At 39.3% G+C, this 25,969-nt stretch overlaps 2 protein-coding genes across 3 annotated transcripts; one reads left to right on the forward strand and one right to left on the reverse strand.

Moving 5' to 3' along the window:
* Positions 1-53: 53 nt before the first annotated feature.
* Positions 54-24,823, forward strand: gfm1 (G elongation factor, mitochondrial 1). Its single transcript, XM_057839573.1, has 18 exons — positions 54-233; positions 309-461; positions 533-665; positions 5,380-5,584; positions 5,665-5,781; positions 5,898-6,048; positions 8,200-8,354; positions 8,434-8,518; positions 8,594-8,731; positions 8,840-8,941; positions 9,045-9,101; positions 9,175-9,312; positions 12,129-12,211; positions 18,915-19,077; positions 22,641-22,785; positions 22,853-23,013; positions 23,085-23,138; positions 23,222-24,823. The coding sequence occupies exons 1-18, from the start codon at positions 159-161 to the stop codon at positions 23,348-23,350; spliced, it is 2,244 nt and encodes a 747-aa protein (XP_057695556.1). The 5' UTR covers positions 54-158; the 3' UTR covers positions 23,351-24,823.
* lxn (latexin) lies at positions 12,252-24,291 on the reverse strand. 2 transcript variants are annotated; one of them, XM_057839574.1, is made up of 7 exons: positions 24,077-24,291; positions 16,915-17,094; positions 16,779-16,841; positions 16,493-16,673; positions 12,766-12,902; positions 12,629-12,694; positions 12,252-12,471 (listed from the first exon to the last, which is right to left on the reverse strand). In XM_057839574.1, exons 1-7 carry the CDS (start codon positions 24,191-24,193, stop codon positions 12,358-12,360), a joined length of 858 nt encoding a protein of 285 aa, XP_057695557.1. In that variant the 5' UTR covers positions 24,194-24,291; the 3' UTR covers positions 12,252-12,357. The 2 variants fall into 2 exon arrangements, with proteins under 2 accessions (XP_057695557.1, XP_057695558.1); XM_057839575.1 differs by lacking the exon at positions 24,077-24,291 and adding an exon at positions 17,321-17,397.
* Positions 24,824-25,969: the final 1,146 nt, after the last annotated feature.

Below are 25,969 nucleotides of genomic sequence, written 5' to 3' on the forward strand. Positions count from 1 at the left end.
TCAATATTGAAACGAGATTTTATTATTTTTGGCACATCGCACATTCCGTAGAACCCGGAAGTTGTGTTTCACAACTGGACTCCTCGGCGTGACATTCACCGGTGGTGGCGAGAGTTGATCACAGGCTACAGGTCGACCTCCCCAAAATTCTCGCCACTATGAGGCTTCTTCAAACGGCCTTGTCCTTGACAAAAAGACACACTCTCGCTCCGGGCGGCGTCACTCTCAAAAAGGTAGTACATTAGCAAAACGCGGGCTTCTCGCCAAGCGCTTAAGAGGGTTTAATGCCCCCTCTGTCATTGCCCCAGGTACTCATCGACAGCTGCCGGTCGTGCTCGTCTGGTATCGTCCCGAACGAAAGGATCCGCAACATCGGCATTTCCGCGCACATCGATTCGGGAAAGACTACTCTGACCGAACGCGTGCTTTACTACACAGGAAGAATAGCGGAGATCCACGAGGTTTACATCACGTCCGCTGAGTTTATTTTCATTAGTGCTGCTCCAGTAAGTATTTCTTTACGGTGTGGTAGGTGAAGGGGAAGGATGGCGTTGGGGCCACTATGGACTCCATGGAGCTGGAGAGGCAGAGGGGCATCACCATCCAGTCAGCTGCTACCTACACCATGTGGAAGAACCACAATATAAACATTATCGACACACCCGGTACTGTGAGCAGTGTTATAGATATTGGAGAGTAGCCAAATATTTTTTAATTCCAATATTTAATTTGCAAGACAACACCTACAGTGTATCACAAAATTTGCATTTCTGCAGATATTTAAGTACCCTAATTTTCGGACTATAAGCCGCTACCTTTTCCCCTCATTTTGAATCCTGCGGCTTATAGTCCAGTGGGGCTTATTTGATGATTTATTTGGGTTAATAGGTAACACTTTGTTTTACAGCGGCATCATAAGATTGTCATAAGACCGTCATAATTATGACATGGCACGACACTATCATGGGCATTACTGAATTATTAGGACAGACGTCAAAATGTGTCATGTTGCATATTAGGTCACTAACTCCATTTGCCTATGACAGTGTCATGTAATTATGACAGTATTATGACACCACTATCCAAGAAAATGTTACCAAATATAACTAGCAATTAATGAAACAAGTGGAACAGTAACTGAAGAAATAATTAGCACAGGACATGAATTTTGATTGTTTTTACATCTGTAGCGCCGCAATGCACGCTAGGAGGAATGTTGGATGACAACAGTGTTGACAGCAGGTGGCAGCAGAGGTTGACTGTCTCCCCCCAAGGGAGCAGTGATGGCCAAATGAGGATTTTTAAAACAATAAGGCTTTGCACCAAATTGGTTCAAAGCTTAATGGTGGTTCATTTGGTTTCATGACAGTCTTATGATGCCATTGTCAAATGAAGTGTTACAAGTTAATATCTTTTGGTGTAAATATCCCATAATACAATGAGGACAACTGCGGCTTATAGTCCAGTGCGGCTTATCTATGAACAAATGCCGTTTTCGTGCCAAAGCCACTCCATGGTTTAACGACTATACCCGCCTGCTCAGGCAAAAATGCAGGCGGGCTGAACGCCAATAGAAAAAGGACAAACTCCATGTTTCTCTTGGATTGCTGAGGGACACCTTAGCTGCTTACCAGGAGGCCATAAAACAGGCCAAGTCTAATTATTTATCTTCTATTATAAGTAATAGGTCCAGTCATCCAAGGCTGCTTTTTAACACTATTGATTCTGTTTTAAACCCACAACCCACGGTCTTAACTGATGTGTCAGCTGCCATTTGTGAGGAGTTTCTCACTTACTTTCAAAACAAAGTCTCTTCAGTTAGGCAAAATGTCTGCAACTGGTATCTCATCCAATAACGTACGTCCTCCAGAAATGCTCAATATCTTTGAGCAATTTGATCAGATTTCATTGTCATCTCTCACCGAAATAGTTAGTGGCATGAAACCCACTGACTGTCCCTTAGATATAATACCAGCTAAGCTTCTGAAGGAAGTTTTTAGTTGCCTTGGATCAAGTCTGCTGTCTCTCATAAATACCTCTCTCAGTTCCAGTTCTTCCCATCTGCCTTCGAACAGGCTGTAGTCAGGCCCCTTCTTAAAAAACCCCATCTCGACTCCACTGTGCTGTCCAATTTTAGACCCGTCTCCCACTTGTCTTTCCTTATAAGTATAACACCATTTACCATTTCCAAAGTTTTAGAAAAAGTTGTTTTTATTCTATTGCAAACCTTTTTAGAGACAAACTTCACCCTTGACAAGTTCCAATCAGGCTTCCAGTCCATTTTAGAATGGATTTCAAACTTTTACTGTTGGCCAGGCTCCATCTTATTTATCGAAAATTTTAACCTTCCGTAACCCTGGTAGGACTCTTCATTCGACCGGCCAGCTTCTTTTACATGTTCTGAGGTCAAAACTTAAACAGTGGGGAGACCGATCTTTTGGGGATGCTGCCCCTAGGCTGTGGAATAGCCTTCCCCCTGAAATCCGCACCACTACGGAGCTAGGTCTTTTCAAGTCTCGGTTGAAAACACACCTTTTTAGACTCACCTTTTATACACATTAGGATAGCCTGGTTTTATTTGCTCTAGAGTTTTTAATGTTTTTGGATTTTATCGGTTTTATTGTTTTATTTGCTGGACTTCTATCGTGGTGCGCTGTTTTTGTTTCTTTTTTTTTTTTCTTAATGTCATTGTATAATACTTTCCTGCCTTTTATTTATCTTGAGTAATGTTTAGTTGTAAAGCACTTTGAGGGCCTTTCGGGTTTTGTAAAGGGCTATATAAATAAATTTGATTGATTGATTGTTTGAAAATGACACTTAGACACAATGAAAAGTAGTCTGTGTGCAGCTTAAATAACAAAGTTAATTTATTTTCCCCTCAAAATATACCCATTAATATCTAAACCCCTGGCAACAAAAGTGAGTACACTGCATGGGAACTACGTACATCCCTGAATCTCCAAATTGAGTACTGCTTGTCATTTTCACTCCAAAATGTCATGTGACTCGTTACAGGAGTGCTGTCAAAATTGCTGCAGATATTGAAGAGATGGGGGGTCAGCCTGTTAGTGCTCAGACCATACGCCGCACTCCACATCAAATTGGTGTGCATGGCTGTCACCCCAGGAGGAAGCCTCTTCTGAAGACTGTACACTAGAAAGCCAGCAAACAGTTTGCTGAAGACATATCAACAAAGCACATGGATTACTGGAACCATGTCCTATGGTCTGATGAGACGAAGTGTGGCATGCCTACAGTCAAGCATGGTGGTGGGAATGGACCCCCCCCCCCCCCCACACACACACCTCTTCAATCTCTGCAGCAATCCTGACAGCACTCCTGTAACGAGTCACATGACATTTCGGAAGGAAAATGACAAGCAGTACTCAATTTGGACATTTAGGGACGTTGGTAGTTTCTAAGGGATGTACTCACTTTTGTTTCCACAGGTTTAGATATTAATGGCTATATGTTGAGTTATTTTGAGGGGAAAATAAATTAACTATTATATAAGCTGCACACAAACTACTTTTCATTGTGTCAAAGTGTCATTTTGTCAGTGTTTTCCCATGAAAAGATAAATATCTGCAGAAATGTGAGGGGTGTACTCACTTTTGTGATACACTGTAGATCATGGGCATCCTACCCTGTTTGACTATTTGATTTTTATTTTTTAAGTATCATAGTGGAGAAGAGAACAACAGCAATAAAACCCAATATAACAAGAAATTACGTAAGCAAAATTGCCATTAATAGTTGCAAATATTTAGGATAGTTCGCCATTTGTCCTTCTCAGTGTTGCTTAGGTTGGTCCATTTTGCCGGTGTCAGAGCAGGTATTCTTACAAATTTTGCAACCCATCAGAAATTGCAACTTTGCAGTTCTGAGCATGCGCGTAATTTTAAAAATGGCCGCCAATGCAGCGGTTCCAAAGTAAACACTACAAACTTTAAAGAAAGGAATATTTACTTAAGTTTGATCATGGACGGACGTGTAGAAAAGTTCTCCTCGGACACATGTTTGCTGCACACAACACCTGCACGCCGCTCTCTCACTGTCTTCGCCGTGTCGTTAAACATTAATTTATGCCATATTCGTGTTGCACATGTGTGTTAATGACTTGTTTATTTAGCACCCTTGGATAACATTGAGTGTGTAATTGAATGTAAAAGAGGGCTTATTCACTGCTACAACAGCTTTGGTTCAAATTCTGATGATGGTGCAAAATTTGTAAGAACACCGGCGTTGTGGAATTGCACTTACTGATGTGCGTTTACTTGTATAGTTTTTTAGTTGTCACACAGATTTTACTCGAAAAAACGACATAAAGAAAAGGAGAAGGCAGTGCCAGTATATGTTTTGTGTTTAAAGAAAGACTTGGTAAATTTTCAGTTTTGGTCGATTTTAGCGACGCCGGTGGACAAAAGCGGTTGTTTTGCCATAAGGAAGACTCCTTTTCCCATGAGGACCAGCGCACACTCGCAAAGTGTCGTTAAGTCATCAGTTAATCCAAAATGAATCTCCCGGTCGCATGCAGATGGATTAAACAACATTTCTGTTTCCAGCGGCTGCGTTAAGGATGAATAGTATTAAGGCGATGAATCCAGTTTTGGTTAAACAATAGCATATGACTGCTAACAACCATGTGGCTTGGTGTCTGACAAGTTCGGTTGATGGGGGTGGGGGGTTGGCGTCACGCCAGTGAGTGAAAGCCGGGCCTGTATTTTTTTTTTCCCCCTCCTCAGACAAAACTTTTTGTCTCTTGTTGTTCTGCCATCATTGCAGAAGTCGCGCAAAAGCATTCGCATTGACTTGCGTCTTTATAATGATCGGGGAAAAGGGTAGTGACGTATGCCTTAAAGCAGTCAGTACATTTGTACTTTTGCGTGACAGGGTTCTTGCCTCCCTCCTCAAAGTTGATTAGTGCCAGTGAAAGCGATACAGACCCCCTCAAGATATAAAAGAGGTGTTATTCAACTAGTCGACATATTATCACAAATGTTATGAAATTTTATAAAAGTTTAAAAGTTACCCAGTGTTGCTTTAAAATGTTTGTTTTGAGATCTCAATAATCTGACAAGTCCCTGAAAATAAAACCAAAACTGTTTCCTATGGACAAGTATGAAATGAATCATTTGATATCCATACATGTCCTCAGAATGAACTACAGTATGTATCATGAAAGTTGTACAAAAAAAACCAATATGATTAATGTCTGCAAAAAATCCATTAACATTTAAATATGTGAGGAAAAATGTAATAACTATAAAATAATAATAAAAATGTAACATTTTGAAGGTTTGTACATGTTTTGATCTTGATACAGTTGAAGTAAGAAGTTCAGATGGTAAATGTCTCTTACAAATCTATATTGTCAAGGTCACGTGGACTTTACCATCGAAGTGGAGCGAGCGCTGCGCGTGCTCGACGGCGCCGTGTTGGTCCTGTGCGCTGTGGGCGGTGTCCAGTGTCAAACCATGACAGTGAACCGGCAGATGAAGCGCTATGGCGTTCCTTTCCTCACTTTCATCAACAAGCTGGATCGCTTGGGCGCCAACCCTAACAGAGCCCTGCAGCAGCTCCGGTGATTTCTGATGTCACAGCAAGCAAATATTCCAATCCGTTTAATTTATATTTTTAGTAACATTCTGTAATCATTTGTAGGACAAAACTGAATCAGAATGCCGCCTATGTGAACATCCCGATGGGCCTTGAAGGCAACATAAAAGGCATCATCGACCTTGTTGAGGAGAGAAGCATGTATTTTGAAGGACCGTTTGGGTAATATATGCTTTTTTGTTGCAAGAAATCTAATAATAAAAGCAGCATGTACTGTATGAGTAATACAAATTTCTTCCGGGCTAGTAACACTAAATGAAAGTCTCCACTTTTTGCAGGCAAGTCATCCGCTACGATGACATCCCTGCAGATTATCGTGCAGAGGCTGCAGACCGCAGGCAGGAGTTGGTGGAATGTGTTGCCAATGCTGACGAAGTCTTAGGAGAGATGTTCCTGGAGGAAAAGATTCCCACCAATGATGACCTCAAGGTTGGTTGTCTGTTCTTACCAAGCCTACATGATGACTATGGATACAGTAGGTGTGATTTTGGAAAATATTTTATTATCGATCAATACATAAAACATTGATCAATACTGTCATGTTTTACATATGCTTTTTTTTAAAGAATGGTTTCAAAATTGAAATTACTTTGTATTTTTATTGCCTAGTTGAAATGTGTGTGTTAAATATGTGTTATATGTGTTAAATGTGTACATAAATTCATATTTAATCGATCAAACTTCCTTGAATTGAATAGTTGGAGAATTTGTAATATCGGCATTGATAGGCATGTGCCGGTATGAGATTCTGACGGCATGATAACCTTGGGCCAAAATATCACGGTTTCACGGTATTGACATCACAGCTCTAAAATGTATTACGTTGAGATATCTGGAAAAAAAACTACTTTTTTTCCCCCATTGAACAGGATTTTTATTTTTCAAAACATATTCGCAAATTGGAACATAAGTATAATGTTAAAATCGTAAAACTAACAATACTGTAATTTTCACACTATAAGGCGCACCTGACTATAAGCCGCCGCCCACCAAATTGGGCATGGGAACAACATTTGTTCATAGATTAGCCGCACTGGACTATAAGCTTCAGCCGTCCTCACTGTATTATGGGATATTTACACCAAAAGGTATTAACACTTTATTTGACAGCGGCATCATAAGACTGTCATAAGACCAAATGAACCACCATAAAGCTTTGAACCAATTGGCTGCAAAGGGCCATTGCTTCAAGAAGCTCCATTAGGCCATCACTGCTCCCTTGGGGGAGACAGTGAACCTCTGCTGCCACCTGCTGTCAACACTGTTGTTGTCCAACATGCCTCCTAGAATGCATTGCAGCGCTACAGATTTAAGTAACAATCAAAATTCATATACTGTGCTAATTATTTCTTCAGATAATGTTCCAGCTGTTTCATTAATTGCTAGTTATGGTATTAGGTAACACTTTATTTGACAGTGGTGCCATAAGACTGTCATTAGACAATCATCATTATGACATGACACTGTCATGAGCACTAATGAAAGCTTATAACAGATGTCATGTAGTGTTGTCCGGCAAATTATCTCACTTTGAAAGGATGTAAAAGATCCGAGATTGACATAAATGGAGTTAGTGACATAATTTGGCAGATGACACTTAATGACATACAGTATGTCATAAGCATTCTGTCAGGGAACGCAGGCGTGCAGGACCCAAATGCAGGGAAAGGGAGGCAAGGCAGGTAAACGGTGCAAAAATGATTTAATTAAAGCCAACAAAGCACAAACAATGTCAAAGCACATGTCAAATCGGCAAATATCATCTCGCGGTCTAAAGAATTGATATCGCATCATCATGAATTTGTTGATTTACACCTCTGCTCAATAAAGGAGGCCTTCGCATCTAATGGTGACTTCATACCTATTAGGCTAGGTTCATAAAACAGGTCATAATGCACAAATGTGATTTTTTTGTCATATCGTTTTTTTTTTTGGGCGTGCACGTTCAGACTGCCTTTGTCCATTGAGACCATTCAAGTATTACACATGCGCACTAATCCGCAGTCCGACACGCGCTGAGCAAGAGGACCTGAATGGGCAGACGCATCAAAACAAATGACCACACATGCTGGCTGTCATCCATCATTCCAGGGATATCATATTTTGCTTTTCATATTTTGCTTTTTATCCTCAACCCATTTTTATTTTTTTATGAATGTTGTCATGCCCGGCCCTTCTCCAAAAAGAGTGTTCAATGCAAGCTAGGCGCTAATAATGCACAGCTGTACCGCTACCGTAGCGTCTTTCTCGCTATTTGATGACGTAATTGCTGTATGAATTCCGATTAGGTAGACTGGACAGTACAGACCGCTGCGGCTGTCTGAAAAATGTGGCCCAGATCGGATTTGAACCACTACGAAAGTGATCCAGATCGGATTTGAAATGGTCAAGGTCTATGCGACTTGTCACGTTCAGACCGCCAAGTTAATGCCTCACTCAAGTCCGAAAAACACGAAAAAATCGGATTTGTGCATTAAGACCTGTAGTATGAACGTAGCCTTAGTTACTTTATTACCATGATTTGTAATTGCTTTTTGTAACGCTAATGTGATTTTTAAAATTTCTTCGATCATCTACCAGGCTGCCCTGCGCAGGGCCACTGTACAACGTCTCTTCACACCAGTGTTGGTAGGCACAGCGCTCAAGAACAAAGGCGTGCAACCCCTTCTGGACGCCGTACTGGAATTCTTACCCAACCCCACCGAGGTCAAAAACTACGCCATCCTCAACAACGAGTAAGCATTGATTCGATTTATGAACGTCGGCCGTTGATGTACTGTATATTTTCTAAATATACGTTTTCTGACAATGAAGAGATTCTAGTGAGACATCAAAAATCCAAATGAACCCTACAAGAGACTCCACAAATTCTTTTGTCAGTCTGGCTTTTAAACTAGAGGTGAGCACTTAACTTCAGCTTCTCTACATCCATAGTAGCTCTCTCTGACGCCGTTGTCCTTCTGGGTCCGAGCAGGCGGGTCGTTTTGGTCAACTGACATACATGCGGGTATACCAAGGTTACCTGAAGAAGGGCGAGTACATCTACAACACACGCACTAGCAAGAAGGTGCGCGTGCAGAGGCTGGTGCGCCTGCATGCCGACCAAATGGAGGTGAAAACAGTATTCGCTATAAGTGTGTTTATTCGCCATGATTCCTACAATTGTGATTAGAATAAAAACAAATTTAATGCTCTCCATGTGTTCTATTGTGTTCTCTAGGATGTAGACGAGGTGTACGCAGGCGACATCTGCGCTCTGTTTGGGATTGACTGTGCGAGTGGAGACACGTTCACGTCGAGGACCAGCGATAACCTCTCAATGGCAAGTTCTTCTGCATATTGTCAATATAGCAAGCCCTTGTTTTTCATAGGGTGATGCACCTGTAATGACTGAAATGTTTTGAATAAGATTTGTTCCACTACAGGAATCAATTCACATCCCAGACGCTGTCATTTCCATGTCCATGAAGCCAGCCAACAAGGTAAGCGAGTACACACGGGTGATCATCCTAAGGAATTATGTATGACTCAAACTTGTTTTTTCTGTTGGATCAGAATGACCTAGATAAATTCTCCAAAGGCATAAACCGCTTCACTCGAGAAGATCCGACCTTCCGGGTTCACTTCGACACCGAGAGCAAAGAGACCATCATCTCAGGCATGGGCGAGCTGCATCTAGAGATCTACTCACAGGTACAGTAAAAATTGGTAGATGCCACAACATGGTGCCAATGCAATACTTTCTCTTTTTGACAACAAGACTTTGACCTATCCATTAAGCTTGAGTACGATAAACCGATACGACCGGATATCCGGTTTTATAGGTGAGCGATACAAATGTATCGATAGTAAAGTTACCGTTCGCCAGTAGCCATTAAATATTCAATGAACCGATAGTAGAGATAGAATTTGGATATATATTTGGATATTCTAATGCCTTGTTCAATACATTGTTTGATATGTTAATAATTTAGCTTTTACTTCACATGCTGGGCTTGTGTCATTCACCACACAGCGCACTTAGATCGAGACCGCACGCATGATATAATACGGACAAGCACTACTCAAAGTCGTGGTGGCCTCAACATCCCATGCATTTCGGTAGAACCGCTACTAGTCGCCCTCATTACCCGATCGTCACGGGCGTGTCATAGCAACGCGAGAGCTAACGAAACCACTGTAATGTAGCGGTACAGAGATCGTGAGTTTTTAACCCTGAAAAATAACCCACTACAATGGTGGAAAGGGCGGCATATTGTTTCCACGAAACGCAGTCTACTTAAACGTGAAAATGTGGATTATTTGATCTTCCTCAAGAAAAATCTGCCCTTCAAAAAAGATATGGACAGTGATAAGGAAGGAAAAATGAGGAAGCACAGGCATAAGTGAATGACTTTGCTGTGTATTAGGTTAAAGTAATGATTATTGACCTGTCTGTCTAAAATGCCATGTTTTTATTCCCCCAATTATACCAGTCATAAAGCATAATTTATTATATATTCATGATAACACTAGCAGGTTTAATTCTTTTTTTTTCTAGAGCTGCTGCATATAATTAATATTTTTTTTGTAAGATGTTTACGTTGAAAGTTTGCACTTAAATTACTTACCTCTTGTGTTAAAAACACCAGGAAATACAGTAATTGAATTACTGCACTTTATTGTTTGCCTTCACTGGAGTTTTATTTTATTATCAATCCCATTCAACAAAATGACGGTCATATAGTAAGCCTTATATTTTTTTCATAAAAAAATAAAACATAACATTGGTATGAAATTTTGTTGTTTAATTTTGCTATATTAGAAATGAATATTAGAAATTTTTATATGTTTAAAATACTTTACAAACACAAACAACAAATATTTACTATCGTATCGTTTTCACTCTATCAAACCATAACCTTCTTACACTGTATCGAATCGTATCGAATCGCTCGGCCTTAAAAATGTATCGTTTTTTTAATCGAATTGTAACCTGTGTATCTAGATACATATCGAATCGGCTTCATGCCAGAGATTCCCAACCCTATCTATTCGAACTTCCTCACCTTGTCACAATTTACAGTACTTCCTTGGCACCAAATGTGACAAGATGATACCAAAACACTATTTTTGTGTTGGAAGACTTTAGTGCCCTCTTGTGGCATCTCACAGAGTTTACAGGAACTGAGTTTTTTTTTTACAATGATTTACAAAGGCAATAGATTAAAAATAATTTATACTACACACAAAAAAGTTTTTCTACTGACTCCGTATGGTGCAGTAATTATTCGTCTTTTGCAGAGGATAAAGAATATATGACCATGAATATTGCCATGGTATCTGTGCTGTCTACACATGTGGCTGTAACGATATATGTCCAATCTATTTGAAGTGAAAGCGGCTGACAATGAATGATCATGTTTCAGTGCCAGTGAGGGCAATAGACGTCCAATCCATTTGAACTTGGAGGGGATGACGGTGAATAATCACTACTCAGTTCAAATGGATTAGATGTCTATAAGTTAAAGGGTAACTATAATATTGTGGCTGCAAGCCCGTCTATAGTGTTTTTCATTGTGTTAGCATTATGCTACCCAACATTTCAAAGGAAAAACTAGTTTTTTGATATTTTAAAGATAAAAACAAAATTCGGACTATAAGTCGCCCTATCAATGAAAGAGTTTATTTTCATAAGGGGCACCTCATTATTAGGTGCATTAGTTCTTATCATTTATAATATTTGTGCTTTAAACAATAAATAAATTAAATATTTTCTTTATTAATTTACATTTTTTAAATTATTTGTTTTATTTATGGGTTTGGTGAATGTGTGTCTTTGGCACTTCACTGGAAAAGTATAATAGAGATATGCACCGACAAAATAGATTCGAGGTCATTAAGCACAACCAGAACTCATGCGTTAGGCACGCTGTCAATTTTTAGGAATAATAACGGATTTGGAGTGCGCCTTAAAAAATGTGGTATTTTGGTTTTAAGGTGAAGTTTTACAGTAAAGGGTTAATAAGTTTGATTTTAAAGCAATTTTAAATACCAATTTTAAACCTTTATATAGCTTTTGAATAGATTAAGCCATTTTGCATATATTTAAACAGGTTTTTATTTTGATTTGTTTAAAATATTGCCAATATTAATAGTTCTTTTGAGAACACTATTTTCATAACTTGGTCTGCTTCCTCCGAGTCAAATGTAATGGGCGACTATCGCCATCAATGGCAGCCAATGATTTAACACTTTATACACACACATCAATGCAGTATATACATACACACACAAAACATACGTATAGTGCTGAACGATTAATCGATTAACTCGAGTAATTCAATTAGAAAAAAAAGCTTCGAATCAAATTTTGCTGCTTCGAATACTCGTTTAAGTGGGAGTGACAAACAGCTTGTAGCCTCTTTTTTTGAAGATTTGATCTGCTGAATTACTGCCTGTCAGATTTCATTTCGTGTTCATCTTTACATGAAGTGAGTTTTAAGTCCCATCTTATTTTGTCCTTCCAGAGGATGGAAAGAGAGTACAACTGCCCCTGTGTGATGGGAAAACCCAAAGTGGCATTCAGAGAAACCATCACTGCCGCCGTTCCGTAAGTACCGACGTCCAGCACAAATATCGGAAGCAACAAAGTCTGTGTAAATGCTCTTTTATTATATCATAAATGTAGAGGTGGGTTGGTGCTCGTGGCCTAACTCTAATACTGGATGTCTCTCAAGTGAAAGAGAAAAATAGCATTTACAACAGTGTAGTTTTTAGGTTAATTGAAGTGTAGTCACGTTTTTCCATCTTCAGCACTTTAATTCCCTCAGTCGGGGACCAGGTGACCAGCACCCTCCAGGCTAAGATTTCCTGAAACACCAAGAGAAAGCTACTTTAAACACTGTGTAATACTGTGCATTCACCAGCAACAATCATATATCCCCCTTTCCTAAGTAATAATGTTCACTTTTCATGAAATAAAATATCCTGCACCATTTCCATTAATACAGGTTTATAGGAAAAGTACCTGGGACACAATATCATGCAGCAGTACGTCATATTCATACTTCAGTAGGCTGGTGTCAGCATTTTCCTGCAGCACACAACAGAACAGTTGTATTTATTCAGTCAAACGAGCACAATTCAACCGAGAGAATGTCCTACCAGCTGTGTAACGTTGGCTACTTGAGCCACGTTGTACAAAGTTTCTTGGGTGGATTCATTGAGCATGACGTAGCTTGACACGACCATTCCGAGGTGCCAGAAAGGCACATGCTCTGGAGCCACATGACCATAACTGTCTAAGAGTGGAAAGAATATATCTGGTGATTAAACTAGAGCTGAAACGAGTACTCGAGCAACTCGAGTAACTCGAGTTTAAAAACTGATCCGAGTAATTTTATTCACCTCGAGTAATCGTTTATTTTGACAGCTCTAAGCATCACGTTTTGCTCGGACTACTTTTAATGCGGGACAACGCGCTGTCACGTGCGGATAGGAAGAAGGGGGAAAAAAAACTTACTGCAGCTGACAGCCGCCACAAACGACGCCGACGTTGCCAAATACTTGCCCGCACGATGCTAAGTTGGTAGCTAGCGTCTGATGCGTCTCATAAAGATCACATGTATGTTGAACTAGATGCGCAATGACAGACTCGGCCGCGTCTGGGCAACGTTATTAAACAGCCGCCATCTTAAAGCAGTACAGCGCTAAGCGCTAATAAAGAGCGCTAAGCGCTAATAAATAAGATTAACGTTACTGTCGCTACTAGCTCACGTAAAGTTAGCCCTGCGGAGGACTAGGTTTCAATTAATTATGACCACTGTCGTTGCGTGGCTAACGTGTCTTACATACAGGCTTTAACATAACATAGCATTGTGGAGTGATGAGGGTGTAAAATAAAAACTTAATCATGCTAACTATCAATTTTAGCTCAGTAGTCATTGCTGGATAAAACACCAAGTAGCACTGGTCCCTAATGTGCTCCAGTACAGCCTGTATCATACATTTATTTTAAACACTGCAAAAACTCAAAATCCTATCAGGACTTACAGTTTAGACTAACTTAAAACTTAACTAGAACTTAAAAATGGCTTGACACAAAGAGAAATTCAATTGAAACACGTGGGAAAAAATCCTAACTTTTAAGTGATGTGTGTTATCAAGCGTAACGGCATTTTTAGGTAATATATATATATATATATATATAAATTTTTTTATTTTTTTTTTAAATAAGATCTAAAAGTTTTTTGGAGTGAAAGCAGTGAATTAGTCTTTTTTTTTTAATTCTAGCTACAATATACATCGAAAATAAAGACATTGATTGACTGAAAATGGTTCAAGATTAGATGAAATGTCTTGTTTTCTCATGTATATTTATAATTGCTCTTCACCTAAAAATATATTTGTTTTATCCGATTACTCGATTAATCGATAGAATTTTCAGTCGATTACTCGATTACTAAAATATTCGATAGCTGCAGCCCTAGATTAAACCCACATTTGATAGCACGTTGCACATTTTTAAGCAGGTGATTTTTTTTGTGTTACATGATTCAGTTTTTCCGATGTGGCAGTGATTCTCAAATTGTGGTACTAGTTCTACTCGTGGAACACAGATTCCATCTAGTGCATGGGTCTCAAACTCGATTTATCAGTAGAGCACTGTAAATGGTAGAATGAAGGATTCCCAAAAAACGGACTTATATTGCTAATTCACTTTGGTAACGTTGTTAAGAAAAAGACCACCGAACATTATCATCAGCTTGAGGGATTTTAGGCTTTAAGCGATGTATTCTTTTTAAGTCTATTATGACATGTATTTATTTATTTATTAAAAAAAAGAATGATCATGGAAAAATATGTGCCAGCTACATTTTTTATTTATGCCTAATATTCTTTTTTAAATGTATTACTAGGTACTGAGTTTTTTTTTTTTTTTTACTTTTTTGATCAGTTATTTTAAATTGTAAAAACAAATTTGCCCAAGGCAAATTATATGAGGAGTTGCGCTACACTTTGATGTCCAATAGTGAGCCGCAAATATTATCCCATGGGCCTTAATTGGCCTACCGAGCCGCATGTTTGAGATCAATGATAGGTATGCGAAAGAATCACGGCCTAAGTACAGTCGTAGTTTTGTTTTCATTTTTTTCCTGAAAGCATTTTAATTATTAAAGAATATTAAAAGAAAAGATACAGATTTATCAGGTCACTTTCTGTTGATTTTGGGGACATTTTGCAGACACGTCCTGTTGATGTTAGGTCACTTCCTGTTAATTTAGGGACATTTGGGGGACACTTCTTGTTGATATCGGGTCATTTCCTGTTAATCTGGGGACATTTCGGGGACACGCCCTGTTGATATCAAGTTACTTCTTGTTAATTTAGGGACATTTGGGGGACACGTCCTGTTGCTATCATTTTGGGGGACATGACCCGTTGATATCACCTGTTAATTTGGGGACATTTGGGGGTCACTTCCTGTTGGTTTGGGGACATTTCGGGGACATGTCCTGTTGATATTAGGACACAAAATGTCAATGGGCTGTAATGGTAAACGGTAAAAAATCGCAAGAACCTGTTTTCCTGCCACTGAAAATGAATGGGAAATTTGGACGTACATGGCTGTCAATGGCATCCCATTAGAAGTGAATTGGACAGTTTTTGGTGAATTTTTGGGGAAAATGTACATTTTTGCCAAGTTCTGTATATAACTTTTATGCCTTTTTTATCCCAGAATTTTTTATGTGTAAATTATGCGATTTGGTCAAAAATTGTTTTGGCGTTTTGAATATTTTTTTTTTAAATGACTGTTTACATGTGAATGGAAAACATGTGAATGGAAAATTTGGGCGGGATCGTTCGAAAAATTCCCTGCGTCGCGCGAAAATTCCAGTTATTTTAAGATTTGAACGGTGACGGTCGGTCAAATGGTTTGGGCTGTGCGGCGCACCGAAGAAACGCCATTCCAAATATATATACTGTAATTTTCGGACTATAAGCCGCTACTTTTTTCCTTCATTTTGAATCTTGAAGCTTATAGTCCAGTGCGGCTTATTTGTTGATTTATTTGGGTTAGTAGGTAACACTTTATTTGACAGTGACGTCATAAGACTGTCATGAGACAGTCATAATTATGACATGCCACAATCATAGGCATTACTGAATGCTTATGACAGATGTCATTAAGTGTCATCTGGCAAATTATGTCACTAACTCCATTAATGTTCAGCTTGGATCTTTTACATCCATTCAAAAGTAAGATAATTTGCTGGATATCACTAAATGACATGTTATAAGCATTCGTTAATGCTCATGCCAATGTTGTGTCATAATTAGGATTGTCTAATGGCAGTCTTATGGTGCCACTGTCAAATAAAGTGTTGCAAATACCAAAACTAGCAGTTAATGAAACAACTGGAACAGTAACTGAAGACATAATTAGCACAGAACATGAATTTTAAGTGTTATTTACATCTGTTGTGCTGCAATGCATGCTAGGAGGCATGTTGGACAACAACAGTGTTGACAGCAGATGGCAACAGAGATTGACTGTCTCCCCAAAGGGAGCAGTGATGGCCAAATGAAGCTTCTTGATGCCGGTTAATTTGGTTTTATGACGGTCGTATGATGTCGCTGTCAAATAAAGTGTTACCGGTTAATATCTTTTGGTGTAAATATCCCATAATACAGTGAGGACAGCTGCGTCTTATAGTCCAGTGCGGTTTATGTATGAACAAATGCTGTTTTCGTGCCAAATATGGTGGGTGGTGGCTTATAGTCAGGTGCGCCTTATAGTGCGAAAATTACGGTATATACAGTGTATATATTTTACTATATGGCCCTTTGCCTCGGAAAGCCCCATCTAATTCCAGTTGCGGGTAGTTACCGGGTAAATTGGATGCAAACAGCAGACTGGGTCGACTCAGCTGCTGCTGGAAAAAGGCCTCTTCCTGAATGGAGGTGTTGATTTTCAACATGTCGTCGCAAGCTGAAACCTTGACCTGTGGTGGAGCATGGCTCTCCTCTAAAGGAAATAAAACCTCTGCTGAGCATGCCACTTTGTTTTTCTGCAGAAAGGACAAGAGGGCGAAAAGGGGAATCTAGTCAAACCTGTAACATTCTGAGACGTCAAAAGCTGCGATTTAACATGTTAAAATTTAAACATGGCTTACTTTCTCAACCAGCTCCTGTATAGAAAGGTCCAGCTGGTACTTTCTTCCAGAGTTAGGCACATCCTACAAAAAAACACATCTTGTTGGGCTGTTGTTTAATCACTTCATATATGTATAGTACGAGTCTCCAACTTACCTCTGCATTTGCACGAAAAACCTTGTGCAGTCCAAAGACTTTGTATGGCGAGCCGTGTTGGGTGTTCAGGTAATGTTGGACCACTTTGGCAGCCCTCTGAGCAGGGTAGTGGATGGGGTTCAGCTCTCCGGTCTCCATCACAGTCTCAATTTCCTCGGTAGACACATCCACTCCTGTGGACTGTGGAAAGAACACAGGGAAGGAACAAATAGGAAGAATGGAATGAGGCTACTTGGACTTTGTTTGCTGCAGGTGTAAACAGGGCAGGGCGTGTTTGTCTTTAGATAAGATGGACCAGTTGAAACAAAATACGAAAGCTAGAAAGGATATTAATTCAAGGCAAAAGTTGCCACAGAGAATCTTTCACGATCATGTGACAACATTTTATTTTGAATGCGCTTCTTGCCTGAGTCTTCAGTTCTTGGTTAGACGACTGTCCCTCATGGAAGTGAAGGAGTCACCTCTCACTTCCTGTTTGACAAGAGGACCACCCTCTTTTAAAGAGACAGTGCTCATTTCATTACATATTGGTTGTACTCCACTGTAAATTTCAAGCTGCATTTTGTAAAACTTGCCTATGTTTTAAGCTGATTACTGTAGAACATAAAATAGTAGAATTAACTTTTTTCCCCCGGTAAAAGAAGACCGTCATTTCTTTAATTTGGAGGATATAATCATAGGAAGTATTTTGTGGGTCTTGAAAGTCTTTCAAAATGATATAAAATTGGTGGCAAATTTGGGGTTGGCCGTTCTGGAGACTGCTGGTTGTGTGATGATGTGCTGATTATAAAAATATGTTTAACACTTAAATAAAAATATTCACAATAGACGTCGCATAGTTATAGTTTGGTTTTTACAAAGTGACTTATTTGCAGATTTCTGGGGGAACTTACAGCCATTATTTGTGGAAAATTTTGCGTATGTGAGCTTTTTCTCGCCGCTTATTTGAATTTTTACAAATTAGGCTTGCTGTTCCCACCCTTGCGATTAGCGATTGTGCACTGTAATTGGAATAAAACATAAATTCAATGGAACGACATAATTTTTAAAACCAATACAGTGGTACCTCTACATACGAAGTTAATTCGTTCCAAGACCTTGTTTGTAAGTCGAAATGGTCGTATGTCGAGCAGGATTTTCCCATAGGAATACATTAAAATTCCATTAATTCGTTCCACACCCAAAAACCTACACTAAATCCATAATAAATACTGCTGGTACAATTATTATAAATGGCAATTAAACATAGCAAAATAAATAAGTTATTAATAAAAATCAGAATAATATAATAATGATAATAATAATATTAATAATAATAATAATAAAATAAAAATGATTCCGTTAATAATGTAACAAATTGGATTCTAATGTGGCGGACACTTTTTGCTGTACCTGAATGCACCGCGGGGCTGACGTCACAGTGAGATAGGTCAGTGCGGTAGAGATAATACTTTCGTTTTCTTGAGAGCACAGTCAACTGCAGAGGGCAATGGGCGTTTTGTGTTGAATAAGTTCTTAAATAAATTATAAAAACGTGACGAAGCTGGCGATTTCTTTGGCGATGTTACCACAATAATAATTGTCACCTTAACTTATAAAGACTGGCGAACGGTGGTCGGAAGAGGACCGTTGAGCTGTATTGTTGAGCCAGCTCACGGATGCGCACCTCACACTCATATTTTTCTATAATTTGCATCTTCAATTCAAAGGTAAGCATCACTTTTTTCCTTGTTTCACCAACTGTACCAACTTTTTGGAAACCTGTGTTGATTTCTCACACAAGAAAATCCGCCGTGAGTTCGTTTGCGTTGCTGTCGTGTCGTCGTATTTCGAGCATGTCGTCGGATTTAGAAACAAATGGCGCGTCAAATTTTACGTCGGATGTCGAAAAGATCGTGTGTCGAAGCGATCGTATGTCGAGGTACCACTGTATAATGAAACCGGTCCAAAGTGTTAAATTTGTACATTTTCCCACAATATTCTTTCCACATTTTCTTTAGGTTTGATTTCACTCACAAGAAGCAAACCGGAGGCTCTGGTCAATATGGTAAAGTTATCGGCGTCCTTGAGCCACTGGAGCCAGAACACTACACCATGCTGGAATTTGAAGATCTAACTGTGGGAACCAACATTCCAAAGCAACTTGTGCCAGCCGTAGAAAAGGTTTCTTTTAAATCTCATTTTCCAATATAGCGACAGTAAAAGTCCTGTTTAAGGATGTCCTGATCCGATCACGTGATTGGAAATTGGGCAGATTGCACCATTTTTCAGAGGATCGGAATCGGGTGAAAGGATCGGTGTTTTTAATTTTAAAAAATATGTTTGTTTTTCTGCTTCATGCTCGTACAGCATCTCACCTCCCTTCTGCTAGCTAAAAAATGCGACCAAACTTGTTTTTTTTTTTCTTGGTCACCAGATGGTGTTTGGTACTTAAAGTTAACAGTGATTGACTGGTTTGTAGCTTTGATCTAGCGAAAGACTGCTCGGTAACTCTACAATCAAGGGGGCAAATGTGTCAATCATCATTTAGTTTGTTACATACCAGTCTGTGGCAACTCAAGTGAGAGGCTGCTCTCGGCAGCATGAGCGTCAAAGCCTGAGTAAATTTGAGTGGACTCACTCTGTGAAGCATTTGATAAGACAAGAAGTTTTCTAATAATAATTCTATAATAATCTAATAATTCTTGTTTTAAAATAATTCACATTATAAAGGCGGCATGGTGGGACAGTGGTTAGCACATCCATCTTACAGTTCTGTGCGCCTACATTTTGTGTTGGTGCAGCTGAAGAAAAACGTAAGTTGCAAACAATGCAAAACGTAAGTGTGGAGCCTTGGCAATGTATATCGGAATGGTAATTTTTTTCCCCAAAACCATTCAGGCCTAAATTATATACGTATTATTGTATACAGTGGCATGAAAAAGTATCTGAACCTTTTGGAATTTCTCACATTTCTGCATAGAATCACCATCAAATGTGATCTGATCTTTGTCAAAATCACACAGATGAAAAAAGTGTCTGCTTTAACTCAAACCACCCAAACATTTATAGGGTTTCATATTTTAATGAGGATAGCATGCAAACAAAGAGAGAAGGGGGAAAAATAAGTAGTGAAACCTCTTCCTAAGGAGACTTTAAGAGCAATTGAAACCAGTTTTTACTAAACAATTTAAGTCAGGTGTGTGCCCAATCACTGACGAATGGTTTAAAGCTGTGAAAATATGTAAGTGAACATTTGATATTTTGTGCCCCCCCCCCTCCCCCGGCAGCAGTAACTTTTACCAGACGCTTCCTTTAGCTGCAGATCAGTCTGGCTCATCGATCGGGACTAATCTTGTCCCATTCTCTACAAAACTGCTGTAGTTCAGTCAGATTCCTGGGATGTCTGGCATGAATCGCTGTTTTTAGGTCATGCCACAGCATCACATCGGGGTTCAAGTCTGGACTACGACTTGGCCACTCCAGAATGTGTATTTTGTTCTTCTGAAACCATTCTGAAGTTGATTTACTTCTGTTTTCTGGATCATTGTCTTGTTGCAGCATTTTTAACCTCCACATGTCTGACAGACGGCCTCAGGTTTTCCTGCAAAACATCCTGATAAACTTTTGAATTCATTCTTCCATTAATGATTTCAAGTTGTCCAGGCCCTGAGGCATTAAAACAGCCCCAAATCATGATTCTCCCTCCACCATGCTTCACGGTGGGATGAGGTGTTGATGTTGGTGAGCTGTTCCATTTTTCCTCCCCTCATGACGTTTTGTGTTACTCCCAAACAATTCACTTTGGTTTCAACTTCTGTGGAGTGGCCAAGTGCCTTTTTGCAAACATTAAATGAGGAACAATGTTTTTTTAGACAGCAGTGGCTTCCTCCGTGGAATTTTCCCATGAACACCATTCTTGGCCATAGTTTTACATTTAGTTGAAGTGTGCACTCAGATATTGGACTGTACCAGTAATTTCTGTAAGTCTTTAGCAGACACTCTAGGGTTCTTTTTTACCTCTTTGAGTATTCTGCGCTGAACTCTTGGTACTATCTTTGGTGGACGACCACTCCTTGGGAGAGAAGCAACCGTGCCAAACTCTCTCCATTTGTAGACAACTTCTCTTACTGTTGACTGATGAACATCCAGACTTTAAGAGATGGTTTTGTATCCTTTCCTAGCTTTATACAAATGAGCAATCCTTGATCTCAAGTCTTCAGATGGCTCTTTTGACCGAGCCATGATGCACATCAGACAATGCTTCTCATCAAGACGATTCTATTACCAGGGATGTGTTTTTTAGTGGGCAGGGCAGCTTTAAACCACTCGTCAGTGATTGGGCACACACCCGACTTAAAATGTTTGGTAAAGAATTGGTTTCAATTGCTCTTTAAGTCTCCTTAGGCAAAGGTTTCACTTACTTATTTCACCCCTTCTGTCATTGTTTGCATGCTATCCTCATTAAAATATGAAAACATAAATGTTTGGGTGGTTTTAGTTAAAGCAGACATGGTTTTTACATCTGTGTGATTTTGACAAAGATCAGCTCACATTTGATGGTGATTTCAAGCAGAAATGTAAGAAATTCCTAAAGGTTTAGATATTTTTTCATACCACTGTATAAGGGCTAAAAAGTAACAAAACAATACAGAAATACAATGATATTGCCAAAACAAAAAAAAAACATACACGTTTTATACTCCGCAACACTCCCTGAAAAAGCGGAAGAAGTATTGTAAATAGTACAGTATGGTAACACGTTTGGAACTTTTGTAAAATATGAAAAAAAAACTTGGTATCTGATCGGGACTCGGTTTAGGCAAATTCATATACCGTATTGGCCTGAATATGAGACGTTGTTTTTTTGCATTGAAATAGCACTGAAGAAGGGGGGGTCGTCTTATATTCGCGGTCTAGACATTGTACCCATTCACGACGCTAGATGGCGCCAGATATCATAGAAGTCATGTTCTGTCATGACAGCTCTCAGCTACTCTCCCCATTCACGACGCTAGATGGCGCCAGATATCATTGAAGCGATGTTCTGTCATGACAGATCTCAGCTACTCTTTTTAGTTTAACCAGTTTGCATTATTTTATTGCAATGTTTTTCCTAATTCAGATTTGTTTCAAGACTACAGTTACGGTTAGACTTCACTTTGGTGGTTAATGCAGTTATTGCAATTTTGTTGTTTTGTCACAATGGATTGGTTTATTTTTACATTTCAAAAACCAGAAGCCATTCATTTACGAATGTGATTGCACTTTAGTTTACATATTTAAATGTTCAGATATTAAGATTTTAATTAGGCAAAAATAACATGCTTTTTCTCTCAAATATATTGTTATTATCATTTGTTTCGGATGTACTGTAACTATTTTCTGCATAAAAATTAATTTGGTGTTCAAAAAGTCTTTTTTCAAACTTGAGTCTTGAAAAAGGGGGTCGTCTTATAATCAGGGCCGTCTTATATTTGGGCCAATACGGTAAGTACAAAGGTTTTATACTTCGCAACACTCCCGCACACAGCGCAAGAGGAAGTACTGTAAAAAATACAGTTTGAACATGTTTGAACTTTTTTCAAATAGAAACAAAAACAAAAAAATTGCTATCGGATCGGGACTCTGTATCAGCAGATTCTCAAAATCGGGTGACTCGGACTCAGGTGCAAAAATATGTGATCGGGACATCCATAGTCCTGTTGTCCTCATTCGTAATTTCTTCACCCTTCATCATGGTTTAGGGCTACAGGGAAGCCTGCGAGAAGGGACCCTTGAGTGGCCACAAGATCTCTGGTGTGCGGTTCCTACTGGAAGACGGCGCACATCACATGGTGGACTCCAATGAAATATCCTTCATCCGTGCGGGGGAGGGTGCTCTAAAGCAAGGTGAAGGTCGTTTTCAATCCAACTGAAACCAATATCCGGTTCGCTACATACGTATGATTCTTCACAGCTATGGAGAAGGCGAACGTCGCCATCTTAGAGCCCATCATGTCAGTAGAAATTATGGCACCTCAGGAGTTTCAGGGCGTGGTTATCGCTGGGGTGAGCCGTCGCCACGGCGTCATCACGGGCCAGGATGGATCCGAGGGATACTTCACTCTGTACGCCGATGTGAGTCCAGCTCGTCGCTTAACATGGGATCACACTTTGGAATCTTATTGATGTGAGTTGTGTATTGACAGATTCCATTAAACGACATGTTTGGCTACGCCACAGAACTACGTTCATGTACTGAAGTAAGAAAACTCGTCTAAACAAAGTCTGGAGTGGCCATGACCTGATGGTGTTTTGTCCTCTGTTTTATCCGTGTTGCAATCAGGGAAAGGGCGAGTACACTATGGAATACAGCAGATATCAACCGTGCGTACCAGGCACACAGGAAGAGCTCATTCACAAGTATTTGGAGGCTACGGGTCAGCTGCCTACCAAGAAGAAGTGGAAGAGCTGAAAAGTTTCGTCTTGATTTAGGAATTGACTGCCATATTTCACATAGTGATACAATTTTTATTCAATCACATGGAGCCCAAATGTTTTCACGTCATGTGACGACCCATTACATTCTCTCTCCCTCTTTCTATGTGCATTATGAGTAGCCGACATCACAAACAACGCTAGTTAAACAGGAGTGAAGCATAAAAATCATTAGCGATTGCTGAAATTTCCAATTCATGTTCCCTTGACAATTAAATTAGTGTCTAGAAATATGTTACATATTAGCGTTCTGCTAATGAGCTAAGATACCCTGGCAGACTTTGCAAGATATGCACTATTGTTTTTACAATAAGTGACCATGTACTGTATATTATTTTTTAATGGGACTCATTGTAAACAATATTGCAATCCTTAATTTATAGTAATGAAAAAAAATATTGAAATTGTCAGTCTTCAGTCATGTCCCCTCCTACCAATTTGCCAATATTGCAAGTACTTTACCAGTGTATTTACCACTGTATGATATTAAGTATTTAATTTCCCTATGAAGGATTAAGAAGAAAAAATAGCTGACTGTTTTTACTGTTTTGCCGAAAGTGTTTTTGTACTGTGTACAGAATAACCTTCAGTGAGTATTGGTCCAAGAAATACACATGTGTAAACACTGAATGTTTTAATTTATTATTAAGAGCCACCTTATTCCTTATGATCATTAGTTTTTCTGTGGCAAAGTTGCTCTCACCTTAGAAATGTCCGAGTGCTCCGCAGTCATGGCATGGGCATTTGATGCAGCGTCAATAGGGCTCCCAGCGATGACCCCGCCAAGTCCCACCACTGCCAAGAGGACCCACGAAATCATTGTGTGATGCTGGAGAAAATGAAGCGCGCAGAATAAGTGACCTCCTGTTGAGACTGCCGTTTTTGTAACCGAGAAAGCTCGGGGGGAGGATGTCCTGATTCCTCCCTTGCGCTGTTTTTTGTTGTACCAAACCCAATTACACAACTCTTTTTCAGTTTTGGCTTTGGTACGTCAGTGAGTGGGTGTGCAAGATTAGTTATCATCTCATCATCATTTGTTCATTATAATTGTCATCATTAACACATCTTTACATATGATGCAATTGGTTGTGGGGATTTTTCTATTCTGTACTGTTCGACCGCTTTGTCATGCTGAAAGAAGGATTATTATATAATAGTGTGATAAGAGCGCTCTAAGAGACGGTACAAGTGAGTGGACAATCCAAGAAATACACAGTCATAAGAGATGGGTGTCACATGCTGGGAGTTGCACCACACCAAGCAATTATATCCAATTGCTGGGTGTTGATCGAATCACCACTGTAATGCCTGCATCATCTGAGGTCTCATAGCACTAGTTTACAGTGCAGGTTGACCAAATACTGTTAGAAATGCAATACCGTATTGGCCCGAATATAGGACTGTTTTTTTGCATTGAAATAAGACTGAAAAAGTGGGGGTCATCTTATATTCGCGGTCTAGACGTTATACCCATTCACGAAGCTAAATCATTGAAGCGATGTTCTGTCATGACAGATCTCGGCTACTCTCAAGTTTAACTAGTTTGCATTATTTTGTCGAAATGTTTTTCCTTAGATTTGTTTCAAGACTACAGTTACTTAAGACTTCACTTTGATGGTTAATGCAGTTATTGCAATTTTGTTGTTTTATCACAATAGATTGGCTTCTGGTTTTTGAAATGTAAAAAAAACATTAATTTACGAATGTGATTGCACTTTGGTTTACATTAGAGCTGAAACAAATACTCGAGTAACTCGAGTTTAAAAACTGATCCGAGTAATTTTATTCACCTCGAGTAATTGTTTAATTTTCACAGCTCAAAGCATCACGTTTTGCCCGGACTACTTTTAATGCAGGACAACGCACTGATTTCACGTGCGTAGAGGAAGAAGCAATAAAAAAATAAAAAAAAATTTACTGCAGCCGACAGCCGCTATAAATAACACCAGCGTTGCTAAAAACTAGCCTGCATGATGCTACGGTGGTAGCGTCTGATGCGTCTCATAGAGATCACATGTATGTTGAACTAGATGCGAAATGACTGAGTCAGCGGCGCTAGTAAACAGCCGCCATCTTAAAGCAGTAGACTTCTAAGTGCTAATACATAAGATTAACGTTACTGTCACTCGCTCACGTAACGTTAGCCCTACGGAGGGCTAGTTTTTCTGTTAATTATGGCCACTGTCGATGTGTGGCTAAAGTGTCTTACATACAGGCTTTATTTAATCTGTGAAAACATAGCGTTGTAGAGTGATGAGGGTGTAAAATAAAAACTTAATAATACGAACTGTCAATTCTAGCTTAGTAGTCATTGCTGGCTAAAACACCAAGTAGCACTGGTCCCTAATGTGCTCCAATACAGCAGGTATCATACATTTATTTTGAACACTGCAAAAACTCAAAATCCTATCAGGACTTACAGTTTAGACTACCTTAAAACTTAACTAGAACTTAAAATGGCTTGACACAAATAGAAACTAAATTGAAACACGTGGGAAAAACACCTAACTTTTAAGTGCTGTATGTTATCAAGCGTAATGGCATTTTTAGGTAAGAAATATATAAGGGCTGTCACACGATTAAAATTTTTAATCGA

This window comes from Corythoichthys intestinalis, chromosome 6 (genome assembly GCF_030265065.1).
Source record: "Corythoichthys intestinalis isolate RoL2023-P3 chromosome 6, ASM3026506v1, whole genome shotgun sequence".
Lineage (NCBI taxonomy): Eukaryota > Metazoa > Chordata > Actinopteri > Syngnathiformes > Syngnathidae > Corythoichthys > Corythoichthys intestinalis.